The sequence below is a fragment of the Cololabis saira genome, chromosome 12 (assembly GCF_033807715.1).
Source record: "Cololabis saira isolate AMF1-May2022 chromosome 12, fColSai1.1, whole genome shotgun sequence".
Taxonomy (NCBI): Eukaryota; Metazoa; Chordata; class Actinopteri; order Beloniformes; family Belonidae; genus Cololabis; species Cololabis saira.
This window is the reverse complement of record NC_084598.1, coordinates 1463579-1475653: the sequence shown is the minus strand read 5'-3', so window position 1 is coordinate 1475653 and position 12075 is coordinate 1463579. Positions and strand designations below refer to the sequence as shown.

At 43.4% G+C, this 12075-nt stretch overlaps 1 protein-coding gene and 1 long non-coding RNA gene across 2 annotated transcripts in view; one reads left to right on the top strand and one right to left on the bottom strand.

The window, feature by feature from the left end:
* LOC133456638 (uncharacterized) overlaps positions 1-12075 on the top strand; it is a 219415-nt gene that overhangs the window by 127019 nt on the left and 80321 nt on the right. The window lies entirely within an intron of this gene.
* fam120c (family with sequence similarity 120 member C) overlaps positions 1-12075 on the bottom strand; it is a 100567-nt gene that overhangs the window by 81953 nt on the left and 6539 nt on the right. The window contains exon 4 of the mRNA XM_061735147.1: positions 9504-9632. Coding sequence (XP_061591131.1) covers positions 9504-9632 — 129 coding nt within the window. The remainder of the gene's footprint in view (positions 1-9503; positions 9633-12075) is intronic.

Genomic DNA, 12075 nt, shown 5'->3' with positions numbered 1-12075 from the left:
GCTGGTGGGGAAGGAAGCGTGGCTAACAGAGAGCTAACAGCAGCTAGGCTACGCTCAGATAAACGGTCTGAAAGTTTTAAAAACAAAGAAAAGCTGTCGGAGAAAAGTGACTGTAGTGTTATGTAAATGATTATCCGTCACTCGTAAATCATCTTTTGGTCCACTTTATTGACTCGGTAACAACACAGAGATGACGGACTGCTATTTTGCAGGCTGGTGTTACGGTCTAAAGGGTCCGTGTCTGAACAACCACAATTGGTTCCTACGCTCTGCGTGACATCAGCACAACACAGTGACAGAAAACTATAACAGCCACAATGAATATCTGCTGCTATTCATTTCATGCTGTTGAGAATTCTGCACTACGGTTAAGCCAAAATGTATTTTCATTTTCTTATTGATTGTAAGTTTGACTGGATGTCATTCAACTTTTAAACCTCGTAAGTAAACTACCTCCTTTTGAAGTGAAATTGATTTATTTTTGTTATTTTACTATTCTGAACTTTTTGTTTTAGTTTACAATTTCATGTTTCTACATTTTGTGGCACCAGAGCTGATAAGCTTTGTTTTGATCCAATGATGCAGTCAGTGAAAAAACAAAAATATGTCCATGTTGGAGAGAATGGACAATACAGTTTTTTACTTAATTTACTTTACTTTTTTTTACTTTACTTTTTTACTTAATTCTTTGCCAAAATGTATCTGATTGGGAAAAAGTATCGGAAATGTATCGGGAGCCAAAAAAAGTGATCGGATCGGGAAAAATCGGGATCGGCAGATACTCAAACTCAAGTGATCGGGATCGGATCGGGAGCTAAAAAATCCTGATCGGGACAACCCTAGTTTTTATTATTACGGGGGAAAGAAATCCAAACCTACATGGCCCTGTGTGAAAAAGGGATTCTATGGACTTACATTATTGCTATTATTATATCTAGCCAATATCCATATAAATATAATCTATATAAATACTACGTAAAAACATGCCTATTATTACATAATTATCCATATAAGTATATAGAAATAATTACATAAATATTTTATCAATATCTAGAAAATACAATTATATAAATCTATATAATATAAATATACACTATTTAAACTACAGAAATGGCGCATCGCCACCTACACGTGGGTCACGCAAAACAAACAGTTGGCACTTTGCAGAATGGAGACTGAAACTGCGACCTCACAGCGTGCCCAAAAAAAACCTGCAAAAAGCCCAAAACAGCCCTAAGTCACCAAAAGTATGGGAATACTTTAAATTTAGTCCCAAACGCCTTTTGGAATTGGCATATCCCACAACAGCAATGTTGGAGCATCTTAAGCGGAGGCACCCCTCGTCTCTCGTGGACAGGACAATAATAATAGCAACATATAAGCAAAATACCTGCGAAAAAGAAGGTCACATGATCTAATTATGGTAAACATCAGCTCCTATAATTGATGTTTTCTGGTCATAACTCCGTTTACCGGCATGAAAAAGTTGTTGTTTTTTTTAAACCGGTTAACAGAAGCTAAAGTTCCACCGAAAAATTATTCGTTCCAAATACAACTTTAGACAGGATAAAGATATTTTTTAAAAAAATAAAGAAAAAAGAAAAATCGTCCAATTACTCATTAAATGAGTCAACAAATCGATATAAATTTTTTTTTTTTTTTTTTTTTTAAATTGCCCAATTTATCGTTTTCAAAACAGTTTACCCCCCAGCACTAACACACACGGGGTGTAATGGGACATATACTTGTATTTTTCGGTACAGAACATTCAGTCGTACCAAATTCACATATGGTAGAACTGCTGGTGTGTACTAGGTTAGAAAAGAAGTGAACGATGCCATCCTCCAGATCAGACGCCGTAACAAGAGACGGTTCCAAAGAGAAACCAGAGCTGAATCTTCCAACATTGAAGTCATGAGTTTTGGAACACTTTGGTTTTCCAGTGAAGTATGGAAATGGACCAAGACAAGTGGATGAGGCGAGAGCCGTGTGCCGTCACTGTTCAGGAGAGACTACACATGCTTTTGCAGTACGTCAAACTTGCTAACTCATTTGAAACGGCACTAATCAAACATAAATGTCAGTGCAGCAACTTCCAGCCACATTTAAACAGCTCCTCGGATCGAGCCCAAGCAATAACAAATTGCATTGTTTAAACACATGCTGAAGATGATCAAACTCCAGCACAAGTTCTTTCCTGTATGCCCTCCCTTTATGAAAAAGCTAAATCTACTGTTATCCATGACTTGTCCAAGGCATCTGCTGTATCACTCACTACACAGATAGTGAGTGGAACCTGGGGAGACCAGCAACAACAACTCCAGGAAAAAGCAGACAATGCAAGAAATATGGTTCATGCATGCCTCATATTGGGTGCTTTGCTCACACAATTGATTTAGCTTCACAGAAAGCAACAGGACCCAACCAAGTGTCTAGAGTGCTCAGCAAAGTGAGAACTGCCGTGTTTTTTCATGGCAGCCCAACAGCTGCACACATGCTAGAAAGCAAACAGGAGATGCTTAATGCACCAATGAATATCAATGGCGGTGCCTCTCACCCTTCTTCTCCTCTCCTTTTCCCTGCCTCTTTTCTCCATTACCATTTTTATTTATTATAAATATCTCATAGCTATCATTTTTGTCCATCCTGTAGTTTCTTGTGCCAGCCCCCCTTTTTTCTCTTTTGTGCATGTTTGCAGGCTGGAGCCTCGGGAGCTGCGTTCTGGCCTGTGTTCCCGGCCCCCATCCCCGGTCATCCCGTTGCTGCTTCCACCTGCCTACATGGATGTCTGCTGTTGCTGCTACCGCCTGCCTGCACCCCCCCCTCTGGTCATCCCGCTGCTGCTTCCACATGACTGTTGTGTGCTGCTGACGCCCCTCCCCCCACCTCTGGTCATCCCGCTGCTGCTTCCACCTGCCTGCTGTGTGCTGCTCTGACGTCCCTGACTCCCCCAGTCTGGCCCTCGGCAGGAGGGTCCCCCCTTATGAGCCTGGTCCTGCTCAAGGTTTCTTCCCTCCTAAAGGGGAGTTTTTCCTTGCCACTGTTTGGCTTAAAGCTTTTCTCCCACTATGGGAGTTTTTACCTGCCATTATTTATGTAATAATTGCTCGGGGGTTTATGTTTATGTTCATGTTCTGGATCTCTGGAAAGCGTCTAGAGACAACATCTGTTGTATTAGACGCTATATAAATAAAATTGAATTGAAAAAAATTGAATTGAAAAATATCCTTGTTCAGGATGTCACTGTTGGCTGGAACTCAAATGATGCTCTGCTTGAGCGGTAGCTGGAGCAGCAACCAGCCGTGTACACAGCGCTGACTGACGGAGAAGACCCAGGATGGAACCGGACTGTCTAACCAGGATGTGGTAACAGCAGAGGATAACTGAGCTCCTTAAACCACAACACTGACGAGCACTGAATGCACACCTTCAGCGTCCATGATCCTGCCCCTCCAAAGTACATTTCTCAACTCAGTGCCGTCCAGTGAGGACGGGAGTCAAGTCCAGGCTGCCGTCAGAGAGAACCTGGAGGACAGAAAGACTCCTCTTCAAGACTTCCTCCACAGATGTGCAGCCCTGGGGCCTCATTTATACAAGAGTGTGTAGGATTCATACTAAAAGTGTACGTGTGCCCAAAAGCCGAAAATGGCGTGCGCACAAAAAAATCCAAATTTATAAAAGCGTGTGCACGCACACTTGCACGCAATGTTCGCTTTATAAATCACAATCCAGCTGGAAGGTTGCGCGCGTGAATTCGACTCATATCCCGCCCTTTACACGCCCACTTTCTACCATGAATGGTCAATGCAAAGTAGTCCATGACTGTATTTGCATATGAATGAGCCTGCTGATCATGCGCAGGGGCTTCCTGCAGCCTGTTTGTGCGTCAGGATGGATGAGATGTTTCGAGCCACCGTGCCACTGAATTTCACTGAGACTGAGATGGAGATGTTGTGGATGAGGTGGAGGCAGGAAAACCACATTATTTGGTGGTCACAGTAAAAGTAGAAAAAGTATATAAATAGTATAAAATAAAGCGAGTGAGTGGCAGCACGTCATTGTTGCGCTAAACGCCTTGAGTGCCACGGACAGATCTCCATTTTATATATATATATATATATATATATAAATAATGAATGTTTTATGTGCGTGTGTGACACCTTTAAGGCTGATTTATGGTTCCGCGATACACCAACGCGGAACCATAATTTAGACTTTACGCACGCGCGCGCGCAAAATATATATATATATATATATATATATATATATATATATATATATATATATATATATGTATAGAGTGGCCCGGCACTCATTTGTTCTGTCCTCAGTCACTCTCCAGTTGTCGCGGTGGGTGAGGAGGTTCCCGGCGTGTCCTGCACCGCGGCTGCAGCACCAGTACCAGTACCAGCAGCATCAGTGTCCTGACTGACGCTGAGCTTTAAACACAGAGGGACACGATCAGCGCTTTTATATTATAAGTCTGATATGTGATGACATTAAAAGTATGACATGAATCTGGCTTCATTTCACCACCTCACCGTCTGCGTCGCCAGTTCCCCATATCTTCAAAATGTTTGTGCGCGAGGGTCAGGGTTGGCATAAAGATACGCACATTTTTCTGTTAGTTTTTTTTCTTTAAATCCCAACCTTTGCGTAGAAGGTGGCATGCGCATCTTTCAAGCCCTGTTTTGTGCACAAGAAAGCTTTATGAATGAGGCCCCTGGACCCAAGTTTAAGGCCCTTCATCATGTGGATGATGCTGCTGTGACCAAATCTTAAACCGCCTTATCACAGAGATGATGACAATGGAAGAAGAGGTATTTTGATATTTATGTGCATAAAATATCTTTCATTCAGTTAAAACATGTTGTTGCTTGCTGCTGTCTATTTTAATAATTTTCTTGTGGATAAAGTATGTTTTTTTTTGTAGATTGAGGAAGCCACAGGAACAGCAGCAGCCAGTTCAACCAGAGAAACAGGAAAAGACCCAGAGGCATCTGAATCATCTCCTGTTAAAAAGTCTGATGGCTGAACTGTCGGGTAGAAAACAAGCCAACTTTGCAGCTTAAGGTGAAGGATAAGGTTACCTCATACACAATGCTGTAAACTGCATTTCCCTTGATTCTGACCCACTTTTGAGGTGGAAGACCAATGAGCCGATATATCCTGCTCCTACCAACTCAGCATTACACTACATTGCCGTAGCAGCCCCCTCTGTCCGACCGTGCAGGGTTTTTTTACAGCAGGGGACGCTGTGACGGCCACTGGAGCTGCCCTTTCTGCACACAATGGCCACAGTTACATGATGTTTTTTGATTCGGAATTAATTATTCCGAATTAAATAATTCCGAACAGCTTAAAAAAAAATCACCACATCCAGATGCATCGGGGAGATGAGCTCCAACTGTACGGTTCCTCGGGTAAAGCCACTTCTGAACCTGTACCAATGTAGGACTGGACTATAGAGGGTCTGCATTGACGTCACTTCCCCACTGGACCCCCCCCCTTACTCACACTGAGTGGTAAAAACAGCTGCAACTAGTGGAGAAGACGGAATAACATCAGATTATCTGCTTAAATTAAATGCAGGGTGACTTGACAGTGACCCGTACAGTTACCCCAAGAACCAGTGGTCCATGGACATTAATATTTGGTACAGTTACCAAGAACCAGTGGTCCATGGACATTAATATTTGGTACAGTTACCAAGAACCAGTGGTCCATGGACATTAATATTTGGTACAGTTACCCCAAGAACCAGTGGTCCATGGACATTAATATTTGGTACAGTTACCAAGAACCAGTGGTCCATGGACATTAATATTTGGTACAGTTACCAAGAACCAGTGGTCCATGGACATTAATATTTGGTACAGTTACCCCAAGAACCAGTGGTCCATGGACATTAATATTTGGTACAGTTACCCCAAGAACCAGTGGTCCATGGACATTAATATTTGGTACAGTTACCAAGAACCAGTGGTCCATGGACATTAATATTTGGTACAGTTACCAAGAACCAGTGGTCCATGGACCTTAATATTTGGTACAGTTGCCAAGAACCAGTGGTCCATGGACATTAATATTTGGTACAGTTACCAAGAACCAGTGGTCCATGGACATTAATATTTGGTACAGTTACCCCAAGAACCAGTGGTCCATGGACATTAATATTTGGTACAGTTACCCCAAGAACCAGTGGTCCATGGACATTAATATTTGGTACAGTTACCAAGAACCAGTGGTCCATGGACATTAATATTTGGTACAGTTACCCCAAGAACCAGTGGTCCATGGACATTAATATTTGGCCACCAATCCAGTTTCCTGATATTTATATTTACTTAATTTCTACGCCGGGGAAATACAAGAAGCAAACCTTGAAGGCGTACAAAAGCCTTGATGCTTGGTCCTACTTCAAGGTAGGATTTGTTGTAGAAATGATGGCCCTTTTCCACTAGTACCACCTCAGCTCGCTTCTACCCGCCACGCCCCCGTCCTGCTCTTTTCCACTACGGGCCAAGGCGGTTAGAGCCGTGCCAAGCAGATACTTTTTCTGTAACCATTCTGGCGAGGTTCTAACCGAACTGAGCCGGGACTATTTCTGACGTCACCACCCTCCACGTCACTGATTGGTCGGGGGGCGGGGCCGTCAGACGTTTGAATCAGGAAGCGGGAGTCAGCACGAAAGCGATTCGCGGCGATTTTATTATAAAGCGCAAAACGTCTGTTTGGTGATCCAACTCTGAGGTGCAGATGTTCATAAACCTGGTGGCTGTCGAGAGAATTAAAAAAGGGATGTAGACGGGCTGTTTTACTCTCAGCCGCTCGCGGCTCCAGCTGATTTCTGATCAGCGCCGACATGAACAAAGCGGTTGCGCAATCGAGTACGTCACAGCAGCTTCACCCCAACCTGCCCGCTTCTCACCTGGGGGGGGGAAACAAACGAGCCGAGTCGGGCTGAGTAAGTACTAGTGGAAAAGCGCCATTAAAGTGATGAGGACACCGAACTTTATGATTTGACCGTTTAACGTTAGCTGCCCAAAAATCCAACATTACCTGATACAAAATGGGAACCACAAATCCACGTTTGGTGCCTGGAATCCAGTTGTTTCTGTGAATTGCAGTGATCCATTTGTCTCTCTTAAGCTTATTTTTCATCAGTCTGTAAAACGATAACTCCGATTTCTTGCTGAATCTATGAGTACAGTCGATTGCACAACAGCTCTTTCCCATTTTAGATGTTTTCCAGTTGCTCAAACTGAAAGTTACGCTGACACTCAGTCTTCCCGACACTCAGTCTTCCCGACACTCAGTCTTCCCGACACTCAGTCTTCCCGACACTCAGTCTTCCCGACACTCAGTCTTCCCGACACTCAGTCTTCCCGACACTCAGTCTTCCCGACACTCAGTCTTCCCGACACTCAGTCTTCCCGACACTCAGTCTTCCCGACACTCAGTCTTCCCGACACTCAGTGGGTGCAACCCGCTGTGAAGTCTCATCTGTGACGTCATGCTCATTCCCTCTATCGGCGAGTGGTCCAATGGCGCTTTTGCATTAGTACCACCTTAGCCCGGCTCGGCTCCGCGTGGCTCGTCGCGGCTCTTCCCGTTTGTCCCCGTGTGTTTTCGCACAGCCAGGGGAGAAGCGGGCAGGTTGGGGTGAAGCTGCTGTGACGTACTCGATTGCGCAACCGCTTTGTTCATGTCGGCGCTGATGAGAAATCAGCTGGAGCGGTGAGCGGCTGAGAGTAAAACAGCCCGTCTACATCGCTTTTTTAATTTTTTCTCGACAGCCACCAGGTTTATGAACATCTGCACCTCAGAGTTGGATCACCAAACAGACGTTTTGCGCTTTATAATAAAATCGCCGCGAGCCGCGAGTCGCCTCGCGCTGACTCCCGCTTCCTGATTCAAACGTCTGACGGCCCCGCTCCCCCGACCAATCAGAGGCGTGGAGGGTGGTGACGTCCCCGCCCCCGACCAATCAGAGGCGTGGAGGGTGGTGACGTCCCCGCCCCCGACCAATCAGTGGCGAGGATGGTGGTGACGTCCCCGCCCCCCGACCAATCAGTGGCAAGGAGGGTGGTGACGTCAGAAATAGTCCCGGCTCAGCCCGCTATAGAACCTCACTGAAATGGTTACAGAAAAAGGTATCGGCTTGGAGCGGCTCTACCCGTCTCAGCACTAATGCAAAAGCGCAAAACGGGTAGAACCGAGCTGAAGTGATACTAGTGCAAAAGGGGCACAAGGTCCTCTTTTCCAATGAAAGTAAAGTGTGCCTTCATTAGGGAATGGAGGTCCAAGGGTTGGGAGAAAGACGGGTGAGGAACAGAACCCAAGCTGCTGGAGGTCCGGTGTGAAATATCCACAGTTACTCATGATTTGGGGAGCAATGTCCGGTGCAGCTGTTGGTTAACTCTAGGTCACAGCAACAGTCTAGAAAGTTTTAGAGGACTTCATGATTCCTTCTGCTGAGGATCTGTATAGAGATGCAGATTTGGTGTTGCAGCAGGACCTGGCCCTGGCCGACACCGCCAGAAGCACCAAGACCCGGTTGGATGACCATCACGGTGCTGGACTGGCCAGCCAACTGGCCAGCCTAAACCCCGCTGAGAATCTACTCCAGATGAAAACGAGGGGCACCAGCCCCAACAACAGCAAACATCACGGGAATCTGGGCTTCCAGAACGCCCACAACGCCACAGGCCCGAGGCTTCAAGGCCCGGAGCCAGCCAGTGATTAGGGCAAAGGAATCTGTACCAAGGATTGAAGACTGACGTATCCTTTCTGAGGAACCATATTTTGTTTGATTTTCATGTGATCCTAAATTTCTTCACAGTATTCTAATTTTTTTAACTCGTGTTTTCGTGGGCTTTATTAGCTGGAAGGCCAAATTACAGGACTCTCTCAGAAAATTAGAATATTGTGATAAAGTTCTTTATTTTCTGTAATGCAATTAAAAAAACAAAAATGTCATACATTCTGGATTCATTACAAATCAACTGAAATATTGCAAGCCTTTCATTATTTTAATATTGCTGATTATGGCTTACAGTTTAAGATTAAGATTCCCAGAATATTCAAATTTTTTGAGATAGGATATTTGAGTTTTCTTAAGCTGTAAGCCATGATCAGCAATATTAAAATAATAAAAGGCTTGCAATATTTCAGTTGATTTGTAATGAATCCAGAATGTATGACATTTTTGCATTACAGAAAATAAAGGACTTTATCACAATATTCACAATATTTTCTGAGACAGTCCTGTATGTACAAATAAACAAATACTTGAACTTGTTTAAATTGTGGGCCCTGACTTCATAATCTATGAAAGTTTAACTCTTTGAATGGAAATCAAACAACTTTTCCATATTCTGATATTCAGTGCACGCACACGCACCTTAATTGACCAGCGAGTTCAAACTAAGAAAGATGATAGCAAAAAATAAGCATTTTCAAGTAGTTAAAGTAATAATGTTAGAGTGAGCATGTCCTGCCTGTGACTGTTTGAAGACGTCTCTGGCAATGGTGTCCAGATTCCCCAGGTCTTTGATGGAGGAGACGTACTCTGAGACGGCTTTGATCACCACCTCACACGGGGGCAGCACCAGCTGATGGGCTCGCACCTGGGACAGCAGGAAACACGCAGACAAGGGAGCAACATGGTCAAAACGCTATTCAAGTATTTACTGGTACATTTAAAAACAAACCAATCATTAAGGCACAATGGATGATTTGTAATATGTGGGGGTTTTATTCTTCTGTTGTAAAACGCATGGCGAATCAGTATGTGGACCACTACAATCTGGTGTGCTTTTACTCTTTTTTTAATTTATTTTTTATATAAGCTGTCAAGTTTCCCTCAAATGTCAACAATCCCCCATAATGAACCACTAAGTATATCTTTCAAATATAACAAAAACACTAAAAGAGTACAATTCCATTTAAGTCTCAAATATCTGTTTTAACAGTAATACTTTATTTATCCCCTAAGGAAAATGAAATATTACAATTACATGACAAATACACACAAGAACTGACATTTAATTCCCCTGTAAATGCAATAAAATGTAACCAAGAGGTCCCTATGGCCGCGTTCAGACTGCAGGCAAATCTGATTCATATCTGATTCCTTCTCATATCCGATTTTCAGGGCTGACTGTCCACACTGTTTTTAGCAAGTGTCCAAATCGGATCTGGCTCTGTTCAGACTGGGCCACATCATTGACTGATCTGACGGGTTGCCGTAGCAACGACGTCGGAGCGGAGGCATCACCCAGCGCGTGTATTGTGTGAAGTCATGTCATTGCGACATCAAAAACATAACAACAACAATAACAACAACAATATGGAGCCAGCTCACATGCTGTTCCATACCTGTAAAGCTGGGCATACACTGTGCAATATTTTAAATCGTTTGAGACTGCCCCATCTCACTCTAATCCTCCCGTCAGACCTCTGTTACTGGAACTCGAGGCTGGTTTTGGGGCAGGGGTGGGCTGTTCCCACCCAAACGTGCGTCCTGCCCACCAGATCAAAGGTTATGGGGATCCTTTATTTTTTTATAATTATATTTTTTTATATATATAAAAAAATCCCAAAATATCTGTACTGTTTCTGATTGGGTCGGCACTGCGCATCATTTTTAGACATAACAATGAACGCATATACCGCAAAAGTTGTGTCTCTGCGGAGGGACCCGGCGTCCCAGCAAAATGAGAAACAGAGAAAAGTGTTCAGAACAAAACCACAGGCAAACTAACAAACCAACCAACAAAGCTCAGAGTTAACAAAACGAACCTGCAATGAACAACTGGCAGCCCCGCTCCATAACCTCTCCTCCTGATGAGCTGACGGGCTGCAGGTTCAGGCTCACAGCGCGACTGAAGGCTGATTTATGGTTCCGCGTTACACCAACGCAGACCTACGGCGTAGGGGACGCGGCGACCCGCACCGTACGTGGAAATGCGGCCTTTTTTCTGCTATTAAAACATGATTTGTAATGTGAATTTGCAACACTTAAACTACAAATAATAGTTTTTGACGTGACATCAGAGATTGTACATGCTCTCTGTGAAAGGATGAGTAGCTCCACAACTGGAAATGGGCGGGTGGTTTGGAGCATGGGTCTGGGACAGTCATATCCGATCTGAGTGTTTGGATGTTCAGACTGAGACGCATCTGCCCAAATAGGATATGAATGCGATATGAAACTACCTCCCGGAGGTGGTTTTGATCTGGTTTGCAAAAATCGGATCTCATGCGGTTTGGGACTGTTCAGACTTCAAAAGAGTCATCCAGTTTCAATCTGGATGGGCTGGCAGTCTGAACGCGGCCTATAAGGCTTAACGGTTAGATGTCAGAATGGAACCAGGCAAAGCCCATGATGTTGAGTCACAAATGTTTTAGAAACCGGTTTTAAATATTTTATAAGACAAATGCAAACAACATTATATCTTAGTTCAAAAAGCTCAATTCGACCATTTTTTCGAATAATCACAGCAATATGTAAGAGAGAAACTAAATATCACAGTCGTATGTAACATATGGCTACATAACATAAGCAGAAAATGCCAATTTGGCTCAAATATTTTGAGTCCGATGTGGAAAAAAAAATGTGAATGTAAAAATTCTGACAAAAACATTGTAAATGAAAAATATATTTTCGATTTTATTCTGCTGTCTTGACATACATTTTTACTCACTGTAACTCAATATTTTCTTCACACTGGCCACGGTTACATGATGTTATTTAATTCGGAATGTATTATTCCAAATTAAATAATTCAGAATTAAACTATTTTCCTTCGAGTTTCCATGGAAATAGTAATTCTGAATTGAGGTTTACATGGAAAACACGTTTGATGGTTTTTCTCCAATTCCTCTCCAGGTCTGGGGGTTGGGAAGGTTCTGATTGGATAGGGGCGGACCGGAAGTTAAACTACCGGAAGAAAAACTAACTTAGCCGCTACAACTTGAAAAGCTCACAATTTTGATGTTTCCTGTTTCCATCTTTTCTTTTAATTATTTCCAGGTCCTCCAAGCTATTTATTAAATAAATGGTCTCTG